The sequence below is a fragment of the Coffea arabica genome, chromosome 7c (genome assembly GCF_036785885.1).
Source record: "Coffea arabica cultivar ET-39 chromosome 7c, Coffea Arabica ET-39 HiFi, whole genome shotgun sequence".
NCBI lineage: Eukaryota > Viridiplantae > Streptophyta > Magnoliopsida > Gentianales > Rubiaceae > Coffea > Coffea arabica.
The window spans coordinates 37514763-37541056 of NC_092322.1; the positions used below are offsets into that span (position 1 = coordinate 37514763).

The 26294-nt window shown below is 38.7% G+C and overlaps 2 protein-coding genes across 2 annotated transcripts; both read right to left on the reverse strand.

Moving 5' to 3' along the window:
- Nucleotides 1–1072: 1072 nt before the first annotated feature.
- Nucleotides 1073–1606, reverse strand: LOC113699867 (dirigent protein 6-like). Its single transcript, XM_027220225.1, has one exon. It carries the CDS (start codon nt 1604–1606, stop codon nt 1073–1075), a length of 534 nt encoding a protein of 177 aa, XP_027076026.1.
- Nucleotides 1607–7931: 6325 nt separating this feature from the next.
- Nucleotides 7932–9539, reverse strand: LOC140010681 (uncharacterized). Its single transcript, XM_072057994.1, has 3 exons — nt 9321–9539; nt 8634–9125; nt 7932–8591 (listed from the first exon to the last, which is right to left on the reverse strand). The coding sequence occupies exons 1-3, from the start codon at nt 9537–9539 to the stop codon at nt 7932–7934; spliced, it is 1371 nt and encodes a 456-aa protein (XP_071914095.1).
- Between the last annotated feature and the right edge of the window lie 16755 nt (nt 9540–26294).

The following is a 26294-nucleotide window of genomic DNA, read 5'->3' on the forward strand; positions in this document are numbered from 1 at the left end:
AGATCTTGCAACTTTTTGCCAGAATGACGAATTTTTTGGTCTAATTAGAATGGGATTAAGGCTCCTAGGGTTTGTTCTTGAGTTGGAAGAAAGAAGATGAGGAAAGAAGGAAATAGAGGACGTCGTCGTCCTACTTTGTTTTGTGATTTATTTCTACACATGGGGGGGGTCCACTCCTTGATTAGTGAATTTTAGCCTTTAATGTCTTTGTTTAATATGTCCAAAGGCAAGACAAAGCTGAAAATATTAAAACACGTGTTTCAGAAATTAAAAAAAATTGAAAAAGGGGTTTTAGTGCCTGCACGTGATCTCACGTGACTTGGTTCCGGTTGAAATTGAAGAAATTCACATCAATTGTCCACTTTTAGAGCAAAATTGAATAGATTGGGGACCAAAATTGATTTTCGAAATAGATTGGGGACTAATTACGCGTGTACACTATAGATTGGAGATCAAAATTACAATTCTCCCTTGGCTTTTATTTTCTTGGATACTAAAATAGAAACTCATGATTAACTTTCTATACAGTTTTTTAAAAGTCATTTTTGACCAAACAATATTAGCTATAATTGCTACTTTTTCAACTATTGCCGCTCAACCAATATTCAGCATTTTGTTAGTTGATTTTAGGATTTTGAACAAGGCACAATTACCCGGATACTAAGATGACTTGTAACTTCAATTATTGGGAGAACATGACTTAAAAATTTTTTTCTTGAAAATTGTATATAGGGCATAATAAGAAAGTTGGGCATCAATTAATTCTATTTTTAAAATCATGACAAGCATTTTGGATAAATCGAAAGAGAAAAACAACACATGAAATGGGACAGACGTAGTGCTAAAAGTAGAAAATGCTTAGCATTACATGGTACAGCTGCCGGTGACACTCATCTCTTTCAGTCCCTAGGACATTTAGAAAGGACGGCCAAAAAAAAAGATGATCATGATCATAACTACGTACGATAATCAAACCTTGATGCTAATTAAGACAACAAATAAAAACCCTGAAGGTTTTATTTGGTACAACATTTGCTTGATCTTGTTGAATGCAAATTTCCGGCCTAGGTAGTTAGTAGCATTCATACAACTTGATGTCCATTCGGACACGGAAATATGTATGAGGATCCAAATATTCGGTCCAAAATGTTGCAATGCCTCTGGTCATGAAGAAGTCTCCTGTGCCACCCACCACCGACAGATCTCTCGTCTGCTCATTCCTCTGATCTGCGCCCATAATGTTGATGCTACCCTTGTGCTCGGTAGAGTTAAACACCAAACTGTAGGCAAGCAAAGAAGAAAAGGTGGTCTTACTGTCATTCAATATAAACCCTTGTGCTCGTGCAATTGGTGTGGATAGAAGACTCTGGTCCTCGGTGATGGGATTGTCGAACGCAGTCATCTCTCCAAAAAATTTGTCTCCCAGTGTAGTATGGCCAACAATTGCAGCAGCGGTAGCATTTGCAGCGTTTGTTCCATTAAGAAAGATGTTGTGCATATAGAATGTGAAATGCTTGCATGGTTTATCGGGTGTCATTCTCTTAGCCTGACTAAGAATGAACGGAAATGCCACAAGAAAGAAAGCAATGCGGATATACTTCTGCATGTTTTGCGTTTGTTGGGGTTCTATATTTTTGCCCGGTTTTATAGAGCAACTTTTGTACAGTTTAGTGTGTCTGATCCTTGTGTCCTTGGGCTTCTTGGCTTGTTTGAAGGAATACAACATGATGAACATCGTTGATGGAGCAGTGCCAATCGCCAAGCTCGCCGCCGCCCATCCTCATGATCCTAGAAACTGAATAAATTTGTGCCTGGAGATGGAGCGTATTGGTTTATATGCACAAGAACAAGCCAAGGCCCATGGAACCATGCAAAGAAGCTCACTGATAAAATCAAACAGATATAGCATATAGGCCTAATTTTAGTGATTGCATTGCACCTCAGCCTGGCTATTGAGTATTGACCTGATTAGGGTGCCATGTCTAGAATATTGCCATTTGTCAAATTGTACACATGAGGATTCAGTACCAGTAAGCTGGCTTTGACTTGGTAAGATTCTGATGGAGGAAATCCATTTCAACCATTTGGCAAAGAGTGTAAGATTGCCAGCAATTAGCCCATTAGCTACTTGTCCTTACCCTCTTTATATAAGATTTACCTGTCAATGTCCTTTAATATCACCAAAAAAAAAAAAAAAAAATGTATGTTGACAGTAATCTCTCACCTTGCTAATTTAGGCTGCCTAGTGGCTTCACCTCCCCTAAAATTAATCAATCTTCTACTGATCCCTACTCTGTATTTTAATATGTACTTCTTATTCTTTTTCTTGTTATTATTGTTGTTACTCGTTATTAGGGACAGTGATTTGAGATATTTATTTGTGGAGAGGATGGCCATAATCTCACCTATTTTAAGCTTAAACTTAATTTTTTTTTTTTTTGGAGGGGATCAATTGAATTCAGGATGTTGTTAGTAGCTCCACCATGTTCAAATAGTAGAAATGTCCCATTAAACGATAATGATATTTTATTTTTTTGCACCATTTTCACTGATATTGAATGCACCAAGGGGCGATATAAAATTGGGGCACTAAGGGCACTTGCTCCTACTAGCCTCAAGAAATTTTAGATATTTGGAAAAATTTTATTTATAAAAAAATTATTTACTTACATCACAAACTCTTGTCCTTACTCTTTAAAATAAGTTTTACCTATCAATGTTCTTTAATATTATAAAAAAAATTCATACGCTGACGCTAATCTCTTACCACTTTTTGGCCGCGGCCTAACAGCTTCACCTTCTCCAGTTAATCAATCGTCTACTGATCCTACTTTGTGCATCAAGAAAAGCCCACCAGATCAGGGGTTCAAATCCCCCTTGGTGCATTAAGGGGAAGCAGAGTACTTTGTTTTGTCAATAAATCCAAGGAATGCACCTGGAGATTCACCTCCAGTCCCATATAAGTTCAGTTCGGTTCCCCTCCCCTCCTCCATCACAACGTAGAAGTAGAGTAAATTGTTGATATTGGACCAAAAAAGGGAATTCCTTTTTTTTTTTTTTTATTACTGCTGTTTGCGCGTTATTAATGACAGTGATTTGAGATAACTACCTATGGATAGGATGGCCATAATCTCACATATTATAAGATTAAACTTAACTTTTTTTAAAATCTTTTAAAGGGGATCAATTAAATTCAAGATGTTTTTAGTAGCATATTTTTGCTTTAGTTTTTTGTTTCGTACAAATACATTAGCATATTTTTGCCTTAGTTTTTTGTTTCCTACAAAAACACCAATATTGCCTGAGTAAAAGGGGCAAAATCTCAATTAAGTACTAAACAGCACTTAAAACCAATTATAGTAAAAATGGGCCTTTTTCTTCTTGTAGCATTGCAAAATGACTTAAAATGTCATTTAAATATTGTGCCAAATAGTCACTTATCAAAAACTATTCTAAATAAACCGATTTCAAAATGTTTTCAACTTCAAGCCACATTAAACCTAGACACGAAAAGGAACAATCATGCATGTAAGGAACAACCAATTTAACATAAACTATGTTTAACATAAATCTCCAATGACTAATATACCAAATTACTACACTATTATCAATTAATTAATCATAAAAAATAGGTAAATTTAAAAAAAGTAAAGCAAATCATCAATTTTGCCTACATTTTCCACAAGATTTTGGGTAACAACAATCTTAAAGGAACTCTTCAACTTGTTTTAAAAAAATGTTGCGTTCAAAATAGTAAAATTGAACAAGGTACATTAAGAAACTTAAGCTAGTTAACATCAATCTAATACTAAACTTATTAAGTATCAAAAAACAGAGACAACATATGGATAACAACAAAAATCAGCAAAGAAAATTTTCATAATTTTAGGACAATAGAGTACTTGAGAGACTAATAAAATGAAGAAAACTGAAACGCAGGAGGCAGACTTGAAAGAAAAATCATTCAGTAGTATCAAAGGCCAAAGGAAAGAGCTTTAATATGGCAATTAAATGGACAAATTTAAGAAATGTGTTAAGTACATTTTTGGCACTCTATTTTGTGGCACTTTTAAGTAGTTTTTAGGCATTTTCGACTAGAATCAGGAGTTGAAGTGGCACTTTTCTTAAGAATTAATGCTTGTATGTTGATTGATCAATGATTAAACTTTTGTCCCTTTTTAGTTATTAGTTTGTTGTTCTTCCAGGAAAAAAGGGAAAAAAAAATGAAAGTATGAAGTCACCAAGCGAAGTAGGGCTGTCAACTGTCCGGATCTGGACCCGTCAACATTTTTCCGGGTACGGGTAGGTATATAGATCCGTGACCCAGACCCATTTTATCTAATAAATTTACGGGTCAGATACGGAATATACCATTCCAACCCGAACCCGTTTTTATTAATTAATAATTTAAAAAATATATACCTATTTATCAATTATTCATATCAAATTATCAATACTACTTTCAGGAACCCTACCCACCGCCGCACATCCCTTTTTCCCCTCACTCTCTTTTCTCTTTTGCTCTGCCTCCCGCCTCCGCCTCCGCCAGTGACCACTGACCAGTCCGCTCTTCCATCTCCATTCTCCAGCTCCATCTCTCCATCTCCATCTCCGTCGAGTCTGGCCAGCTCCAAAGAAGCCCAACCCAGTCCAATCTCACTCTCTTCTCTTTTGCTCTCTCCATCTTTGACGCCGGCGATCTCTCTCCATCTCTGACGCTTGACGGTTGCAGCTCCAAAGAAACCCAACTCTTCCAGCTGTTGAGGGAAAATTTCACTGTTGGCAAGCTGAAAAACTTGGAGCTTTTGCACAATTCGTAACCAAAATGAGAATCCATGCGTTGTACAAACGATAGCAACAACACAACACAGCACTCACATTCACATGTTTTTATCAGACATGGTGAGTCCCCCCAGGCAACTATTTTGCTCTTTGTCTGGTATTGGATTGAGAGACCCCACGAGACAAAACTCCTTTATTTGTTCTATTTGGTTTGGTACCAACTGCCAAATGCTTTAGAACATGGATAAGCTTGATGACTAAGTAAAGATAGAGCAAAACAACATTTGATTTGCCAGTGAAGCTATTTATATCAAAATGGAAACTATTTCTTGGCCACTAGTATGGAATAGAAGTTAAACAGCAATGTGAATATCAGCAAAAACAGGTTTTCTCGGGCCTTTTTCCGGGTAGGCCCAACCCAGATTTGGGACCCGTCGAGTGCGGGTCTAGTAGAAATATTAGGAGACCCGTCGGGTATTTGGGTCGGATCCGGAACTAATGCAGTATAACGGGTCCGGGTCCGAATTTATTAATTTTGGCCTGGCCCCAGCCCGTTGACAGGCCTAAAGCGAAGAAAGCAAAGAGTGTTAAAAAGTGAAAAATGGTCTCAAGACAGAGGAACGAAACCTGTGAAGCTGAAATGGTTTCTGGTCCTCTGGAGTGGTCTATGGACAGAATGGTTTCTCAAGAACAATGCACAGAAATCAGCCTTGACACCACAGGAGCACAAGACCAGTTTCTCCCCTAGTGTCTCTGGCTGAAATTTGAATGCAAGTTGCATAACTTGTGGGCCTTGATTCCTTTTGAAACCACTCGTTCTTACTTTTGTTTAGAGCATTGACAAGACACTTTGATGATTAGAAGTAAAATTCAGTGGCCACCATGAAAGGATTTAAGTCTCTCCTTGGGTTGTAGGTAAGGGTTTAAATCCCACTTGCAGCGAAAAAAATTCAAGAGTAATGCTAAAGCACCCTTTTGGTCTAGTAAAATCTGTATATCTACTAGCCTCTAATATAAGCCTCTTTAGGCTCTCCTCCCCTATAGACTTAGATAGAATAGGTTATACAATTATCGTTGCCAAAAAAAAAAGATTAGAAGTAAAGGTCAAGCATTATTGAGAAATAGCTTTTTGTGACTTCAAATCATTTTTATTTCATTAATGCCACAACTCTTGACCTTTTGAAGGCATGTTTACATTGAAAGACACGAGAGTTCTCTATAAATAAAAGTTTGTGTCTTTCATTTGAGCTAAACTTGGAGGCTAAAGACACTCCTTCACTTTAGGATGTACTTTTCATATTTATTATTTCTTTAGTGTAGGAGTAGAATAGATTAGTATAGTTTTTATCCACTCTTGTATTTGTAATTAAACTAGTAGAGGTGCCCTGCGCTATGCGTAGGGTGGGCACATGTGACCCGTGTTAATAGTGTGTTTTGTTTTATAAGTATTAATGTAAGAAATTATTTGGGTAAAATATACGGAACCCCCCTATGGTTTCGCGAAAAGACACGGAACCCCCCTATCGTTTAGAAACATACACATAAACGCCCTAAACTTCATAACTAAAGTGAAAATGACCTATAACCTGCTGAGTGAACTACTGATGATGGGTCTGCGAGGTTCTTTTGAAAAGATCGTGAGTTTCATTCCCAAGCTACCCTTCAGTTGCTATATAGAAGGCACTACATATTAGGGGAGAATAGATTTGAAGCTATCAAAGAGTGAAAGGAAAAAGGAAGAAGATCTACTTCTGAGTATATCGAAGTCGTCATGTCCACTTCTGCAAATTTTGGAGGAGGTTTGACAGATCTAAGGTATGAATGGTCTCGATGCTTCTGCAAGAAAAGAGCAAAAATCAAGATCGTGGAGTCCAACAAACCCTCAAAAGGTAGGCTGTATTACATTTGTGAAGATCAATCCTGCTCCTTTTGGGCATGGTGCAATCCTCTAAGAAGGGATGGAATGGGCAATGAATGTACTAGTAAAAGTCCAGAAGCAAGATTAGACAAAAGTTCTGGGTTCTCTCCAAGAGTGAACAGTAATGAAGGTATGCTGGCTGTGAACAATGGTGACATTTTGTTGGGGCTACATGCAAAGTTGAGTACGGTTGAAGGCACTATGGGGATGTTGAAAGTGATAATGATTTTATCTCTTATTATTTGTTGTTTATCTCTAGTTATTGCTGCTTATAGAAAATAGTAGTTTGGCTAGTGGCAGTATAATGATGTACCAAATAATGTAATGATTTTAGTTTATGAAAAAATTCCAAATTTTGTCATGATTTGTATTCTTGTCTGAAAGAAAGATAATAACCATACAACCTGTTTACTCATGAACCAACTATAATTTAGATAGTCATAATATGATAACCACAATCCAATATATGGCATTACAAAAAAGAGCAATAATGCTAATAATGTCATTACAAAAAAGAGCATCACTTACAAAATATGTTAATCCATTATACAATGTTTGCTCTGAAGATAGCATGTATACCATTACAACTTGTTTACATGGACACAAGTCCTAAAAATAACATTCCTGATCCTAATTTTTCTTAAATCTTTTGGATCGAGAATTGGGGTTGTTATCAGTAACTGCAACAGTGCTGCTTTGCTGAGATGTTTGATGCACTGGTGCTTCTCTGGTTGGGGCTGAAGTGGAAGCCGTTCTTGCCCCTCGCTAGGTATTGCTTGTTGGAGCCTGCAACCAGAGTAAAAAATTTACTGTTGGAATAATTATCAAGAGTACATAGTGCAAGAAAAATTCAAGTACTTAAATGTACCTTGTACAACTTGGATTTGGGATGAAGAGGTTCCTTACAAGTTCTCCTATTATGGCAAGCTTTTAAACATCTCTTACAATATACTGGCAACCCCTTTTTGGAAGCTCTTTGTGGATCTCTCGGTTCATCCGGACCTCTTCTCCTAAGTTTTTTAGGTCTCCCAGGTTGTTTTTTCACAAATTGTGGATTTAACAGCTGCATTCCACTATCAATCCAGTGTTCTTTGGATGGAATAGCTCCAATGCTATAAGCATATGCCCTCAAGTATGCCTCTTTACTATAGCACTCATGGACATAGTTTTCAACCTTCATCCGCATGCTTTGAATGGCAGAAATAGCATGCACACATGGAATTCCAGTTAACTAGAATGCACCACATGAACAGCTTCTACGTTGCAAGTTCACAACGGAGGTTCTGTTGAAACCATCAACCTCAAATGATTCAATACTATCAAATATAGCAATACAATGTCTGCTATTCTCTACACTTTTGGCTAGCTTCTCAACAATGTTTAGACACAATTTGCCTCCATATTTCTCCATGCCTTGTCTCTTCAATGTCAATCGTTGCATTAACTTTCTTCTGAAAAATTCAAGAAAAGTCACAATTGGCTCGTCTCTTGCTTTTAAAATGTAGTTGTTAAAACTCTCATTCAGATTGTTGACTGAAATATCAGTCTTAGCAGCCATTCCATAATGTGCTCTAGACCACAAGTAATATGGCAGCCTTTTTAACCAACCAGCAGCAGTAAGGTTCTCTCCATTTTGTGGTTGAGCTATCTCCAAAGCATTCAATGCTCTCTTGAAATCATCACCATTAGTTGCTGATGCAGTAGCCCAAAACAATTCTCTCAATTCACTGTCTTTGAACTTTGCCTTAAAATTCTCAAACAGATGCTTAAGGCAAAATCTGTGTTCTATACCAGGAAATAGCTCTTCTATAGCATGTACCAGTCCTTTTTGCCTGTCAGAAATGAAGGTATAAGGCACTACATTGCCCCTTCCAATATAAGTAATCAGTTCCTTCAAAAATCAAGTCCAGCTATTATAGTTTTCCACTTCAACAATAGCAATGCCTATGGGAAACATATTGTCATTCTCATCCATTCCAAGTGCTGCTAACAGCTGACCTCCAAAGGGTCCCTTCAAAAAGCAACCATCTAGGCCAATGATTGGTCTACAACCTGCAAGAAAGCCCTTTTTAAGAGCACCCAAGCCATCGAACAGCCTTTGAAATGTTGCCCTTTCCTCAATAGACCTCCTGTCTATTTGTATAGCTATATGACTGTCTGGATTTGACTGTCTAACCGTGGCAGCATAATCCCACAGCCGTTCATATTGCTCCATATCACAACCTTTGATTGCCTCCCTGGCCTTCCTCTTAGTCCTGTATGCTTTTTTGCTACTTATATTAACCATGAATCTTCTTCTGGCATCATTAATAATGCCATCCAAGCTGCAATTAGGGTCATCTCGAACCTTCTCTTGAAACTTTCTGCTCAGATAAGTTGAGGTTGCATGCTTGTTAGTGTACTCTCTGCCGCAATGGTGCTCTCTCTTTAGTGTTTTGATTTAAAAAGTGTCAGTCCTATTAACTCTGCTTGCATGAATCCTCCAAGAATATCCTTTTACACATTTGGCAGTTATCCACCAACTGTCATTGTTGATATATAAAACTTCGTATCCCTCTCTAATGTTCCATTCCATAAGTACTTCTCTAAATTTTGTAAAATGAGTTAATTTCTTCCTAACCTTTAATTCAAAATTTGGCTTGTTAAACTCCACTGAAGCATTGAAATATGAGTAGTCAGGCCCATTTTCATCACTAGAATATAGGAAGTCTTCATCTGCAGTCACAGGTTCATTCCATTCCTCACTGTCAAGGCCAATAGGTTGGTCTCCTCCATGCTGATGCTGTACTGTGGACTCCTCACCTTGTGCTTCCTCATGTTGTTGCTGCTGCTTATTCATGTCTTCAGTTTGCTGATGCTGTGTTGTGGACTCCTCAACTTGTGGTTGCTAATGTTGTTGTTGCTGCTCATTCAAGTCACCAATTTGCTGATTTGTTTGAGGTATAGTTGAACCAACAGTTGCAAAGATGTCCTCATCTTCTGCAAATTCTAGGCCTTCTCTCAACCAATCTGGACCAGGTTCTTCGTTTCCATCACAGTGATGCTGCTGTTCATTGTTGACTTGATTCTTCTCAATAGAGGTTCTGTCAAAGTCACAATGTTGTTCATTGTTGACTTGATTGGTCTCAACAGAGGTTCTGTCAAAGTTACATTGATTTTCACATTCTTCTTTACTTTGGTTCACTGAAGAAACCTCTTGCTGGCTGTCGACAGCATCTATTCTGGTTGTTTGCTGAAATAATTTTCTGACAGTTTTTGTAACTGCTCTCTTTACAGGTTGCACCACAGTTTGTCTTTTCCTCGATGGAGTTTTACCACCCTTTCTTCTGTTTTTCTTAGTTGGTTCGAAGGGATTTTGTGTGCCATCATTAGTTTCTACAGCAGTTGGGCCATCTAAATCATTTTCTTGCCCTCTTGTGTCACCAATATATGGTTCAAAACCAGTCAGATCAACAGGATTTTGTGAAGCTCCGACACCTTTTCTAGTCAAATCTGAATTTATCTCTGAAGAACCTTCATTGTACGGTAAAGCAAGTGGACCATCATTCGTCACTCTTTCGAATAAGAGCTTACCATCTGGTGAGATAATTTTGAGAGGCGTCTGACCTGCCTCTACATATATTTGCATATAAGGAAGCCCTTCATAAAGGTAGTCAACAATTCTATGTCCACGTCATCATTTATTGGGATAACACCTACATTCACATCATGGTCTGGAATGGAATACCAAAATTTTGCACATGCCGCTTCTTTTTCAATTTTGGAGTACAGGTTGAATAATGAAAATGTTGATAACTCATCAGGATCGCAATTGTGAAACACTCTCACTAAATCACTTGTATACCTAATATTGGGATGATGTATAAACCGCCCACCATAGTGCATGTGGATATCCACTGTCCTAAAAGGATCCGACATGGTCCCCAATCTAAATTATTTAATCAACACTTTTAGAATTCAAATATAGATTAATAAACTATATTAAGCTACATCACACTTTTAGATTATAACAACAATCAGATTATTAAGTGAAATCTGATTTGTAGTCAAATCCAAACCCGACACATATTTTTTCCTCCTGACATCAACCACATACTCCAAAAAAGACCCATATTCTCCAAAAAAAACTAAAAAAATTAAGATCTTTACATTTTTAAACCCTATTTTCTCTGATAAATCACCTAAATATGGGCCACCAAATATAAAAATGACAGATATAGGGTAATGTGGGTTAATGTGGAAAAGGAATAAACAAATTGGAAAAGGATTACAAATCCTAAACATTAAATGGACTGAATATTGAACAATAAGTTCTGATTCTTACCTAGAAATGTCGAACAAGCTTCACGATCAGATTTCCTCACCAATCTGTCTTTCCCTTCTTCGCGACCGAATGCAGCATCATGATCAGATACAACCACCAATCTGTCACTTCCTTCTTCGCGATCGAATGCAGCCACGGCTTTTTCAAATCAGATTCACGATATTTCAGCAACAATTTAGTATACAAATCCCTTGTCTTAGGATTTTTTTCTTACACAGGATGAACAAGAAAAGAGTCAGTTGTTCATTCTCTCTCCCTTTCTATTATAAATGAGGGTATTTTGGGTATTCGACCTGCAGCCGGTAACTCAACCGGTTAAGAAGTCTATTTCCACTTTAGTTATGAAGTTTAGGGCGTTTATGTGTATGTTTCTAAACGATAGGAGGGTTCCGTGTCTTTTCGTGAAACCATAGGGGGGTTCCGTGTATTTTATCCAAATTATTTTATAATATGTAAAATAATTGTGAGGTAGCTGTTTTCGATTAAATGAGGATTATTGGAAAGAATTATTGGTAGGTTGTTGTATAAAATATTGTTTAATGTTGAATAAAGATTTGGTATGTATGTGTTGTAAAGTAGCGGACTATAAGAAAAGCAATGAGCAGCGAAATTGTAATTTTTTATAGTTATTTTATATTGGACGAATTTCTACAAGTTCATCATCGAATATGTGCATTCGATATTTGTTCATTCCTAAATGGGAAATTATGAGAATATAGCCTGGTCTAATAACATGGTATCGCAACATTTTTTTCCACCCATGGGTTAAAAGATTATCTTCAACTTTGATGTCCCAACATTTGTGTTGACAATAAAAGATGATTATGTTGTTTTTGGGAAAATATGAGCAGTATCTTCGGGATGTAGCTCCTGCAAAATAAAATAGATTATTAAAGCAAAGTGATTTAATTTTTGTTTTTGCATGGGCTAATATAAGTTTGAAAATTTTTGCTTACCAAGATTTCCATATCTGTGGTTGTGATGACTACATAAAATGCGAACTTTGTGAGGAAAAGTTTCTCTTGCAGAAAAAATGCCTGTAATTTTTAAGTAGATAAATAGGAAGTTGTATTGATTATATATGAGGATATAGTGTATTAATATTTGTTTTACCGTATTCCTTGTGCATATGTGGTTCAATAGGGACGATATTCCATTCGTAGAAGCTTGTGCAGTGATCTGGATTGAAAATTTGAACTCTAAATGTCATGACTCCAATGTGCCACAAATGAAGCAAGGAATTTGGCTCTAGATTGTGATCTTCGATGAATTTTTTCCAACCTGAGTTTTGAGGATTTTCATCTAGTTTTAGAAACCATATTTTATTTCCAACTTTAAATATTGTTGTTCTTCTTATGTGTGGTTGCAGATTATGCATGAATTTTGGTGGGATGACCTGCAATTTAGATTTAAATATGGGTTATATATGTTTTGGAGATAAATTATATATAGTAGAGCAATTTTATAAATTTAATACCAATGTCTTTGTTTCTGGTCCATCATATTGCATCAAGAATGCATTGATTGGAGAAACTGCAATGGGAAAGAAATGAGTAGTTATTTAGGAAGTAAGTTTGATGTACATAGACATTTTTTTTTGTTCTAAATAGGAATTGTACCTAAATGAAGATGAACTGGAGGATATGGTTGTATAAAAGAGGCAAACCAGCTAATGATATGTGCATCGTGTGTCCAGAGCTCTGTCGATGGTTGATATAATCTGTAGATTATGCTTTCTTGGAGCCATGGAGCTATTTGATAAGTTGGACGTAAATTGCGGTGCGGTGTGGCTATTACGGCAGTAGTTGGATGACCATTCTGATCAACAAGGTAATAGGTAGTTTTTATGAGTGCAAATGAAAGCTCTTCATGATCAACTTGCCAGTGTATGAACATAGGTGGTTCCATTGATTTTTTAGGTAATGTGGATAAGAATGGAAGTTGTTAAGGTGGTATAGTTTGTGTTAGTTACTGGGTTGTATTTTGGTTTTGGTATTGAGGAAAGAATGTGCTTGGATGGGTATTTATAGAGAAAGAAAGAATGTGTTTGGTGGAGTATTGTCAAGAAAAGGTTTGGTTTTGAGCATGTGCGTGAGTAATGTTGAAATGTTATATGTGATGTATTTAGTATTAGATTTTTTTTATTTTAGTGGCTAGGATCATGCATAGAAAGTGCTGAAGAAATCTGGTTTGATAGATTCTTGAAAATGACATAAAGGTGTCTACCATTATATAGGAGACAGGAAAGTACTAAGTGATAGACGCAAATAGACATGCATCTGTGGATAATAAAATGCAAGTGAATTTGTTTATAGATGACAAAGGATAAATTTGGGTGAAAAAAATTATATTTTGTTAATTGTTTGGGTAATTATGGTTTTAAAATGAATGGACGATGTATATTTTTATAGTTAGGAATTTTTTTAAAAATATGTTCTATTAGTTAGCATTGTAGCTTCGATACAGGGATAGGGGTGTTGTGGTTTGGAGCTAATTTTGTTATGTTGTACAAGGAATAAATTATGTGGTATAATTGGTGTATATTTGTTATTTTTTTTAATCTGCTGGGCATATGGCTGCATTAATTTTTGCTTTCAAAGATTGAGAAAAATGAAAGATTATGGATAAAGTGAATTCTGAAGAAAAATAGAAAAGTTAATATAAGGTCTCTAATAAACTATCTATAATAGTGAAAATAGAGAGAATAGGCTGGTGTAATGATAAAGTTGGATAGAGAGGTATTTATAAATCCAATATAATGGACGATAAAGTTGATAGGAAGCATAAAACTAACTATAAAGAGAATAAAAAGAAAAGCGCGAGGATAGTTATAAAAATGAAATTTAGTAATACATATAGGTGCATAAAAATTAACAACAAAAGAGGTTTTGCAACTGAAGTCATTATATTGGGGATGGTGTTTCGATTTGGTATGACCAGAGTACCATTCGTGGGTCCTGCAAAGCACATTTTTCTCTTCGATTTTCAGCACAGATAATGACTTGATAATCGAGCATTGCTGTAGAGAGGAAGAATAAGAGCTCATTCATTATTCCATCAATTTCCATGATAAATTCTATCCATCCTTCTCTAAGACAATTGTTTCTGCAGTGTGCTTGACCATGGATGTTTTGTCTATGCAGCTGAATGATTGAAGCAGAGGCATTTGTCTGGGTTGCTGTGTTGACTTTGAAAGGCAGTTTCTGCGAGCATATGTTATGAATTAGCTTTACTACACGATAATTTGTAGGTATAAATAATGTATAGAGAGATTATACCAATTCAAGGATGTCCTCAAGGGTAAGTCAACGGAAGAATGCTGGAAAAGTTAAATTCTGTGTGAAATTGTTTGATAAGCCGATCATAACTTCTTGATAGATACAAGCAGAGCTGTCAAAATGCATTTGTACAAATGGATCAGGCTGTGGTTTATGTGTTAGTTGCGTTGTCCAGGGAAATATCTATTGCTGATAATTTTTTCCAAAGATGGCTGCATTGAATTCCATGTTTCGTAGATGTTTAAATAGAATGGCATCACCTGTTTTGAGATCATGGTCTTTAGCAAAGTCATTCCAGACTTGACCAAATTCAAAATTTGTTAAGTTGATGAGCCAATGTGCATCCTTGGCTTTAATAGTGATAAATAGCCGCCTCCATTGCTGGATTACTGGAATGAGGCCATCTGGGACAAGCTGGTTAATAATGATGGCATGTTAATTATTTCTGCAATAAATGTTTGTTTATATACAAGATTAATACTGTGTATTAGAGCATTACCAGTCTTCTATTTTTTGCAAAGCAGATTGTAAAACAACATGGTTGTGGTCCATAGATATGAGGATTGATTTGAGGAAGTCTAGCATCTGTATTGAAAGCAATTCAAATAGCAGTTAGGTGGAAAACAATATATAAGTAATGGATGATTAAATGAAAAACATTAAATTACCTGGTGGATATGGTGAGACAAATATAGGACATGCTCTAACCACTTGGGAATTGACATAGTGTTTTTAAGTTCAAGAATTCCTACATCTTCAATCAGGACAGAATGTTGCTCAATGAATGCAACATCATATTTGTAGGTATAATGTTTTTGATCTTGCTGTAAAGCTATAGCAGTGAGTATTTTGTTTCCATTACCTGTGACTAAGAAGTATTTGTACAATTTCTGTCTTTCTGGCATAATTTTGGTAGTAATTGTCCATGAAATGAATGCTTCATCATCTATGTTATTGCAAAGGATAGAGGAAACTGCAAAGAGAGTAAAAAAGTAAACACAAAGCTATTGGAGATAACGGCTGTATAATTATATATGTCAAATTTTGTTACATAACTATCATTGTTTAGGGGAAAATGAGTCAATGTATAGTAGGAAATGCTATTTTCCTAAATGACTGCTAAATGTGCATGGATATGTCACGATTGGAAGCATCAGGAAATGAGATGAGAATAAGCAAAAAATATTAAGAGTAGAATTGGCGAAAGCGACTACAATTAAATTTTACACATGATAGGACAATAAAGGAGTGAATGTTTTGTGATGGTCTATATATATGAAAATAATCTTTATTATAGACTAAAACATGAGTAATATTGAAGGCAAATAATTGTGCTACATTATGTGCAGAAATGGCGGGAAAAAATGACAGTGGTAAAACTTTTGTAATAAGGAGAGAATTTATTATCTTGGTTGGTATTTTTGTGAATGATTTTATATCTAAATCATTACAGTATTATTACTTAAAATTAGATTTTAAAGCATCTGAAGGGCTATTTGTTATGTACCTGAAAAAGTAGATGCTCTGTATTTTCACAGGCGTTGCTGCTTTTGTCCAGCAAAGGTTGGAAGAGATGGTGGTAGTAAGTATTCAAGTGGGGTTCATTTTTGCCGGTAGAGAATTCGGTAGTAATTGACGGTGAAAAGGTTGCTATTAAATGGGGACAGGGGTGGCATTTTAATTGGCATTTAATGTGGCCAGTAAATGATAGGAAGTGGGTAGTTGTTCTCTATTTTGAATGTTTAGGGTTTTTTTGTTTTTATTGATGCAGTAGTGGTGATGTTTATGTGTTATAATTGGTGTTTATTATGGTCAGTAAATGATAGAAAGGGAGGTAAGTATTTTGTCATGGATTCTATTGTTTTTGTTGGTTTAGTTTTAATAGGACAGGAAATAGCATCTTATTGGTTTTATATTAAATATAAATTTGCTATGCATGAATTTCGAGTAGTTAGATTATAGCAAAGACAAAATTAAGGTCTATGAAAATGAATCATAGCATTCATATTTTCTTTAAATATTATTAAAATAATAAATTTAAATTTTATTAAAATAAATTACAGTATTTTTTAGTCTATGAATTTAGGCAGGTTCATTGTATATCACCATGTATTATATATATTATATTTTGCTCAGATTTTAGCAGTTGAGATCATGGATAGGAGACTTGCACATCCGGATTTGATCCTCAAGTTTGACATGGAGAAAGCGTATGACAGAGTGGAATGGCCTTTCCTTCTTTTCATGCTTCGGATGATAGCATCATGGTACGTAGGCAGGCCAACAATGGCTCGAGTAATCGAGGAGCTGAGGATCACGTGCACGCACCAAGTGGACCCATTACTAGGGCTCGCGCAAAGAAACTTCGTGAGCAACTCAATGTACTTATTCAAGCCATACACAAGTCCTTTGAAGGATTCATACACTCAAGTGAAGGTGGTCGCGGTCCGATAATGAGCATTGAAGCTACACCTGAGGATTAGGGTTTTTGCCAAACCCTAATTTCCGTTTTAGCATCATAGTTAGTTATTTCCACATTAGTTGATTAGATTGAATAATTGGCTAAGTGCATATTGCACGTAGAATCGCCAAGGGTAGGATTGATTATTTACTCATTATTATTTGCTAGAGTGGGCTGCCTAGGAAGGAAAGCCCACGTGAGGCCCAACCCGTCGGGGTTTAAGCCTCCCTTATTAGGGCCCATATCCACTGCACCCTTAGTCCATTTTCTTACTAGATTAGGTTTTTCACTTGTAGCCTATATAAGGCACCATATTACATCAATAAATGGTAGACACTTTTATCATAAAATATTTGAGAGAATTTTCTCCATAGCTTTCGAGCAACCCTTGAACAACGTAGAGTTACACTCTAGTGTTCTTGTTTGGCTTATCAATTCAAGAATCGCACTTGGATTGTGGCGCCTTCTACACTTGCCTGAGGTTCGCTAATTTGTTTGATTACGGGTTGAGATAATATCAACAAGTTCGTAGTCACGGGGATTAGAGGGGTCATAGGGTTTCCGCTGCTACCGTTTCTTGCATTCGAAGTCAAATCCAACAAGTGATCTTGGGTCGCGAATCTTCTCACCAACGAGATTCGTATTAGCTGGTATCAGAGCTAGCTTGTTGGTAAAATCGTTATCCCTCTTTTCGTGCCTTAATTCGTATCTGTCTCGGTAGCGCAAAAAAAAATTTTTTTTTTTTGTGCACGTTGCCGCGAGTTTCCTTTGTTCTCAAGTCTGGTTGTCATTGTTTGGTTCTGTTTTGTTGTCACCTTCAATTTCTGGAATTCCTAGGAGTCACTTGTGTGGTGACTGGGTCATTTGTGTGTTCCATCGTTTGTTAACAAAAAAAAAAAAAAAAAACCGCTGGTGTCTTAGTTGTCACATCCTTATTGCTATTTTCTATTGACTCGTGGGCAACCTGTCCATGTCTTGTTTATTGTTAATTTCTATTGAGTCTTGTGTGAAATCTGCTCGTGTCTTGCTGTCTTTGTTTCCACCGTTTGTGTCCAGCAAATTAAAGAATCAACCAGTGTTGATAGTCGTGCCCCAAGTCACACATAAAATATTGAGTCATTAGGAATTTCTGTCTTGCCGCACTTGCATTGATAAATCTGTCCAAATTGTCTCCTCATTGTTTGTGCGTGATAATTGTTCAGCAGCTTGTTATCTTATTGTTCTCGTGATTGAGTCCAATCTGAGTCAAAAAAAAAAAAAGGGAGGCAAGAAAATTCTGGTCGGTGTCTCCTTCCAAGTCGCAAAGTGCAGTTTGAAGTTTCCAAATTCTGGTCGTGACTCTTGTTGAGTTGTGGCTGTTCCTAAGCCCCAACTTGTTCCGTTCCAAGTTGTTTTTCTTTATCTAGGAGAATATTAGTACCTTGTTCTTGAATTTCGTAAGCAAAACTTCACGGTTTCTTAGAGCTCTTGAAGAGGTTCTTGATCCTTTGAAATCTGGAAATTTGCAGTGATATTCTTGAAGCTATTTGCTGGAAATTTTTGTGTTTGGTTTACAACTCTTGATTGTTAATGGTTGGTCTATACCAGGTGCCGAACCTTGACCTGTTTGGGAACCAAAACCTAGCCTATCTGATTACCAAAAAAAAAAAAAAAAGAACAGCCGCTAGATTTCCAAACCTGATTGGTTCCTAAAACCGAAGGGGCTTCCAACTTCAATTTGTCTCCCAATTCATAGCCACCGCTTGCCATACTTATCACCAGTCTTGGTACCCTTCTCAGGCACGTAGGAAAGGAACTCACTCGGCTGAACAGCTAGAGCAAAAAAAAAAAAAAAAAAAAAGGAATAGCTGCTGGAGGACTTCCAATCCTAATTGACTTCTAAATCCAAAAGGGACCCGACAAGACCAAGTGGCCCTCCAACTCACTTGTCTTCTATTTGGTAGCTGACCCTTCCCTAGAATTACTCCTAAGGTGTGTCTGCATCTCTGCCAAAAAGGAAACCAGCGCCTTGAGTCAGCTAGAACAGGAGTAAACTTTCCACAAAAGTCTAGCAAAGCAAAAGGACCAACTTCCTTGTCGGTTAGAGCCTTGAACGTCATTCTTATATTTTTTTGTAGCTTTTGTGTCCATTCTTTTTCCAATTTTCATTCTTATATATATTCTACCACTCCATTCTTAGTGTCCTAATTTTGTTTTCCAAGAAAATCTCCACTCTTACGAACCTCAAATTCTAGCATGAACTTGATTTTTGAGCTAAACGTGAGCACTTGAGGAATTCTAATTTCTTCAAGGTTTGCAAGGGGCTGTGAGAAAATTTTGGTGAGCTCATTGGAGTGATCTGAGTGACCATATACGAGTGTGAGAGTATACACTTAGGGAGTGAAGTGAAAAAAAAAGGAGGGAGACAAACGTTTCTCCTCTCTTTACCCTTTCTTTACTACTAACCCTTGCAGGTACACTTGAGACTCCATGTCTAATGGAAACGATGGAGTATCCCGCCCCATGGATTTTGAACAGATGATGGAGCAAATAGAGAGGCGTTTCCAACGCATGCTAGAACCAATCCAAGATGAGTTGCTACAACTCCGGGCGTCGGGAACACCAAGAACGTCTAAGTCCACGCGAAGGCGAAGGGACGTGGAGGAGTCCGATAGTTCCAACGATGATGACGATGATGGAGAACCTCACGTTTGACCAAGGCAAAGGAGCTAACCTGGACCGACCGACGTGTTCAAGGGAATCAAGATGCAAATCCCTGAATTCAAGGGGCGGTCCGATCCCGAGACCTTTCTCAAATGGTTATCCAAGATCGAAATGGTTTTTTCTTGCCAAAACTACACCGAGGTGCAAAAGGTGCAATTGGCAACCATGGAATTCACTAAATACGCTGTGGTTTGGTGGGACGAAATCAAGAAGTCTAGAAGGAGAAATAGGCTCCCTGAGTTCGTCCCATGGCCCGAGCTTTGAGCCATGATGCGCACTCGCTTTATGCCTGGACACTATACTAGAGATTTGTACCACCGACTACAAACCCTAATCCAAGGCAACCGGAGTGTGGATGAGTACCACAAGGAGATGGAGATCCTGATATTTAGAGCGGATGTACAAGAGGACCCCGAAGCCACCATGGCCAGGTTCTTGAACGGGTTAAGACCCGATATTGCTGAACGAGTGGAGCTCCAACACTACATGGAGTTGCATGAGCTTGTTGACAAGGCCATTAAGGTCGAGTAAAGGCTCAAGAGGAGGGGTACTACTCGATCGAATTTCGGCAATACCACCTACCCTACCAACCGGCCATTCCAACCACGATATGATTCTCGGCCTTTCTCAAATGCGCCTACACCCAAGCCGAGATTCGAGAGAGGTATGGGGGGCAATTCTAGTGTTAGTAAATCATCCACTTCTACTCCAAAATTTGAGGAGTCTAGGGCACAAACTAGAGCTCGTGATATCGATGCTTCAAATGCCAAGGTAGAGGCCATATTATTAGTCAATGTCCCAATCAAAGGACTATGGTTATGATGCAAAATGGCGAGATCGTGAGCGAGAACGAAACCGAGTACGAAGGCATGCCACCCCTTGAAGGAGGTAGTGATGGTGAGTCACCAAATGAAGAGGAGTTTAGTGCACCCGAGGGTCACTTTGGGACCGCCTTGGTTGCGAGGAGAGCATTAATTGCACGTGTTAAGGAGGACGAGCTTCAACGGGAGAACATCTTCTATACTAGGTGCTTCATCAATCAAGCACTTTGTAGTGTGATTATTGATAGTGGGAGCTGCACAAATGTCGCTAGTTCACTCATGGCGGACAACTTGAATCTGCCTACGAGGCATCACCCGCAACCCTACAAACTCCAATAGCTCAACAATTCTGGGGAGGTTCGAGTAACCAAACAGGTTCTTATATCCTTTCAAATTCATAAATATACTGATGAAGTATTATGTGATGTAGTTCCTATGTAGGCTAGTCACATTATACTAGGTAGGCCGTGGCAGTTTGATAGACAGGTAACTTTTGATGGTGTGACTAACAAGTATAGTTTCTTGTACAATAGTAAGAAAGTCACCCTAGCTCCCCTTTCTCCAAAACAAGTGCATGAGACCAATTAAAATTGCAACAAGAGTTTGAGAAGTATAGTGCAAAAAAGAAAGAAAATGAGAAAGCCGAGGCAAAAAAAGAGAGGAAAAAGGTTTTAGATAGCTCGGCAAGTGAGGTAAAACCCGAGGGAAAACAAATGCTCCTGATAAAAGCCAAGAAAGTGAGGAAATTAATGAGGGATGAGCAACCGCTTCTTATATTTGTTAGCAAAGAAGTAGCTCAGAATGTGCATGAACTTGATACTAACTTACCGCTTGAGATTAAGTCTTTTTTGTAGGAATATGCTGATATCTTTCTTGAGAACGTACCAAGTGGATTACCACCGCTTAGAGGCATTGAGCACCAAATAGACTTCGTCCCTGGAGCTTCATTGCCAAATCGGCCAGCTTACAAGAGCAACCCCGAGGAAACTAAGGAGTTGCAAAGGCAAGTGGATGACTTGCTTGGCAAAGGATGGGCACGTGAGAGCTTAAGCCCATGCGCTGTCCCAGTCATTTTGGTGCCCAAGAAAGATGGTCCGTGGAGAATGTGCACTGATTGTAGAGCCGTAAATGCCATCACGGTAAAGTATCGCCATCCTATACCTCGCTTAGATGACATGCTTGATGAGTTACATGGGGCTGTGTTCTTTACCAAAATTGATCTCAAAAGTGGGTACCATCAAATTAGGATTAAGGAGGGGGACGAATGGAAAACTGCCTTCAAAACTAAGTATGGATTGTATGAGTGGTTAGTGATGCCTTTTGGGCTAACTAATGCACCTAACACCTTCATGAGGTTAATGAACCATGTTCTGCATCCATTCTTAGGAAAATTCGTGGTAGTTTACTTTGACGATATCATAATTTATAGCAAATCTTATGATGAACACCTAGAGCATATTAGGACTGTTATGGATGTACTTCGAAGAGAGAAGCTCTATGCCAATCTCAAGAAGTGCAATTTTTGCACTAATGAGCTTGTGTTCCTAGGATTTGTTATAAGTGCGCAGGGAATGAAGGTGGATGATCAAAAGGTGAAAGCTATTCAAGAGTGGCCAACACCAAGGTCTGTGGGTGATGTTCGAAGCTTCCATGGTCTTGCGGGTTTCTATAGGAGATTCGTGAGGGACTTTAGCACTATTGCTGCACCCTTGACCGAGTTGATCAAGAAGAATGAGAACTTCCATTGGGGAGATTCTCAAGAACAAGCCTTTCGCGCTTTAAAGCACAAACTCACACATGCACCTGTACTTGCTTTACCTGACTTTTCTAAGACATTTGAAATTGATTGTGATGCTTCAGGTATTGGAGTTGGAGCTATGTTGAACCAAGGAGGAAGACCTATTGCCTACTTTAGTGAGAAACTCAATAGGGCTGCACTGAACTACTCAACTTATGATAAAGAGTTGTACGCCCTCATTCGAGCACTACAAGTTTGGCAGCACTACTTAAGGCCTAAGGAATTCGTGATACACACTGATCATGAGTCCCTTAAATACCTTAAGGCCCAACACACCTTGAGCAAAAAGCATGCAAGGTGGATCGCATTCGTGGAGTCCTTTCCGTACGTGATTAAATACAAGGCTGGTAAGTCTAATGTGGTTGCGGATGCACTCTCACGAAGGTACTCTCTACTCATTTCCTTAAATGCTAAGTTGTTAGGGTTTGAGCTGATTAAAAATATCTATGCACAAGATAGTGATTTCGATGAACTTTACCTTTCTTGCAAACACACTGGGCAAGGTAAATTCTTTATTTTCGATGGTTACTTGTCTTATGCCAATCGGCTTTGCATCCCATATGGATCCATCCGCGAACTTTTGGTACGAGAATCCCATTCAGGTGACCTTATGGGACATTTTGGGGTTGATAAGACTCTTGCCATGCTGCAAGAGCACTTCTATTGGCCGCACATGAGGAGAGATGCTGCACGGGTGGTGGAGCGATGCTTAGCTTGTAAGAAAGCTAAATCCAAGGTACACCCGTATGGCCTTTACACCCCGTTTACCTATTTCTAGTGTACCATGGGTTGACATTTCTATGGATTTTATACTTGGTTTGCCTAGATCCAAGTATGGCCATGACTCCATTTATATAGTTGTTGATAGATTCTCTAAAATGGCACACTTCATTGCTTGTCATAAAACGGATCATGCATCTCATATTGCTAATTTGTTCTTTAAAGAGATTATGAGATTGCATGGCATTCCTAGGACCATTGTATCTGATAGAGATGTTAAATTCCTGAGCTATTTTTGGAAGACACTCTGGTCTAAGTTAGGCACTAAATTGCTATTCTCTACTGCTAGACACCCCCAAACTGATGGTCAAACCGAGGTGGTAAATCGTACATTAGGTGCCTTGTTGCGTGCCATCATCACAAAGAACTTGAAATCTTGGGAAGAGTGTTTACCTCATGTTGAATTTGCTTATAATAGGGCTATCCATTCTACTATTGGTTTCTCTCCATTTGAATGTGTTTATGGTTTTAATCCACTAACACCACTTGATCTAGTGCCATTACCTAGTAATGAGCGCGCACATTTGGATGGTAAGAAACGTGCAGAGTTTGTTAAGCAACTGCATGAGAAAGTCAGGGCTAACATTGAGAGGAGAACTGCTCAATATGTCAAGCAAGCTAACAAAGGTCGCCAAAAGTTGATTTTTGAGCCTAGCGATTGGGTGTGGTTGCACATGCGCAAAGAACGTTTTCCTGTTCAAAGGAGGAACAAATTACAACCACGGGGTGATGGACCTTTTCAAGTGTTGGAGCGCATCAATGACAACGCCTACAAACTTGACCTTCCTAGTGAGTATGGAGTTAGTGCTACATTTAATGTCTCTGACTTAGCTCCTTTTGATGCAGATGATGCGTTTGATTTGAGGGCAAATCCTTCTCAAGAGTAGGGGAATGATAGCATCATGGTACGTGGGCAGGCCAACAATGGTTCGAGTAATCGAGGAGCTGAAGATCACGTGCACGCCCCAAGTGGACCCATTACTAGGGCTCGCGCAAAGAAATTTCGTGAGCAACTCAATGTACTTATTCAGGCCATACACAAGTCCTTTGAAGGATTCATACACTCAAGTGAAGGTGGTCGCAGTCCGATAATGAGCATTGAAGCTACACCTGAGGATTAGGGTTTTTGCCAAACCCTAATTTCCGTTTTAGCATCATAGTTAGTTATTTCCACATTAGTTGATTAGATTGAATAATTGGCTAAGTGCATATTGCACGTAGAATCGCCAAGGGTAGGATTGATTATTTACTCATTATTATTTGCTAGAGTGGGCTGCCTAGGAAGGAAAGCCCACGTGAGGCCCAACCCGTCGGGGTTTAAGCCTCCCTTATTAGGGCCCATATCCACTGCACCCTTAGTCCATTTTCTTACTAGATTAGGTTTTTCACTTGTAACCTATATAAGACACCATATTACATCAATAAAGGATAGACACTTTTATCATAAAATATTTGAGAGAATTTTCTCCATAGCTTTCGAGCAACCCTTGAACAACGTAGAGTTACACTCTAGTGTTCTTGTTTGGCTTATCAATTCAAGAATCGCACTTGAATTGTGGCGCCTTCTACACTTGCCTGAGGTTCGCTAGTTCGTTTGATTACAGGTTGAGATAATATCAACAAGTTTGTAGTCACGAGAATTAGAGGGGTCATAGGGTTTCCGCTGCTACCGTTTCTTGCATTCGAAGTCAAATCCAACAAGTGATTTTGGGTCGCGAATCTTCTCACCAACGAGATTCGTATCATCGGAGCTTTGGATTTTCGGAACTTGCGGTAGATCTGCTTTTTTAGGACCTTCTCTAATTCGTGGTTCTCGGTTCTGGTCAATGGATAGCTCACTGGTTTCTTGAAGTCTAGTAGGGGAGTGCGCCAGGGGACCCTTTGTCACCAGCGTTGTTTTTGTTCGTGTCTGAAATTTTGGGGCGGGGTCTCCAGCAGCTCGGCCTTAACTAGGTGGACAGACGCTGTGTCTCAGCCAATGACAGCGTACCGTATCTAGCGTTTGCTAATAATATAATTATTTTCACTCAATGCTCTGAATCTTGCTTGGAGGCACTCCGTGATTTTCTCCTCCTCTACCAAGAGCACTCCGGGCAAAAGATCAATGTAGGGAAAAGTGCCTTCCTTGCACCCTCTAGTATATCTGAGGAGAATTGCAGGTTAGTGAGCGCGGTTCTAGGCTTCCACAAATAGCCTTTCCCTGTCAAATACCTAGGGGTACCTCTAGTCCGTGGCAGATTAGGTGTGGTAATTTTTGAACCCCTCATAGCAAAGCTGCAGGCCCGACTCTTCCATTGGAACTTGAAGTTACTGAGTATGGGAGGTAAGATTATCTTGCTTAGGCATATGCTGAGCTCGATTCCCCTATTTTTGTTGCAGGCAGTTTGTCCTCCCAAATCAAATTTTGGTTGCCCTAGGAAGGATCTATAACTCTTTCCTCTGGGACTTAAATGTTGACTCGAGGAGGGTATACTGGGCTGCGTGGGAAAAGATTTGCTTTTCGGTGCAGGAGGAGGGTCTAGCAGTATGCTATATTCATGATTCAGCTATGGCTTTCGCTTGCAAGTCATGATGGCGATTGTGTAAGAAAGAGGGTCTCGATATGAGCAGTCTATATGCATAAAAAGTACATCAAGGACACTCATCCGTCCATCACTGTGATGGATTAGCCTCCAGCCTCGTGGCGACGCCTGCTAGTTGTTCGTGATTTTGTGGAGTTGCAGATACGATGGTGCTTAGGGAAAGGTCTAGTCGATTTTGCGGAGTTGGGTGTGTCTAATCCTCCTCACTCTCTGATGGGGGAGTTTCTTACGTCTCAGGGATGGAATGTTCCCCTGCTTAGGGAATGGGTCCCAGAGTTCGTGGTGTAGCGGATCATTAGCATACATTTTTCCCTTGACCAAGACGATGCCATGGTTTGGGTACCATCACCCAACGGGGACTTTTTAGTTTCCTTGGCGTGGGAGGAGATTCGTCAGAAATGGAATGTATTCTTGGTTGACCGCTATATGTGGGGTTCGATAGTGCCGCTCCGGGTTTCCTTTTTTGCATGGTGTCTGCTACGCCGATGGCTGCCGCTAGACAGTGTCCTACAGGGTAGGGGGTAGCTTTATGTTCCAGGTATATCTATTGCCAGTAGGCCCAAGAAACTGTGAATCACCTTTTTTTGCACGGCGCAGTGGCTAGGGCAGTATGGGATCATTTCTGCAGGATTTTTGGGCTACTCCTGGTGCGCCCGATCGGTGTTGCCTCCATGTTGACTAACTGATTCCTCTCTCACTCCAAAGTTTCAGCATCACAGGTGCAGGTTCTTGTTCCCCTATTGGTTCTCTGGATCATTTGGAAAAATAGAAACTTAGCAAGGTTCCAAACGGGTTCTTTCATTCTGGCTCAGGTGATTTTTCAGATCGAGGAGTTTTTGGGATAGAT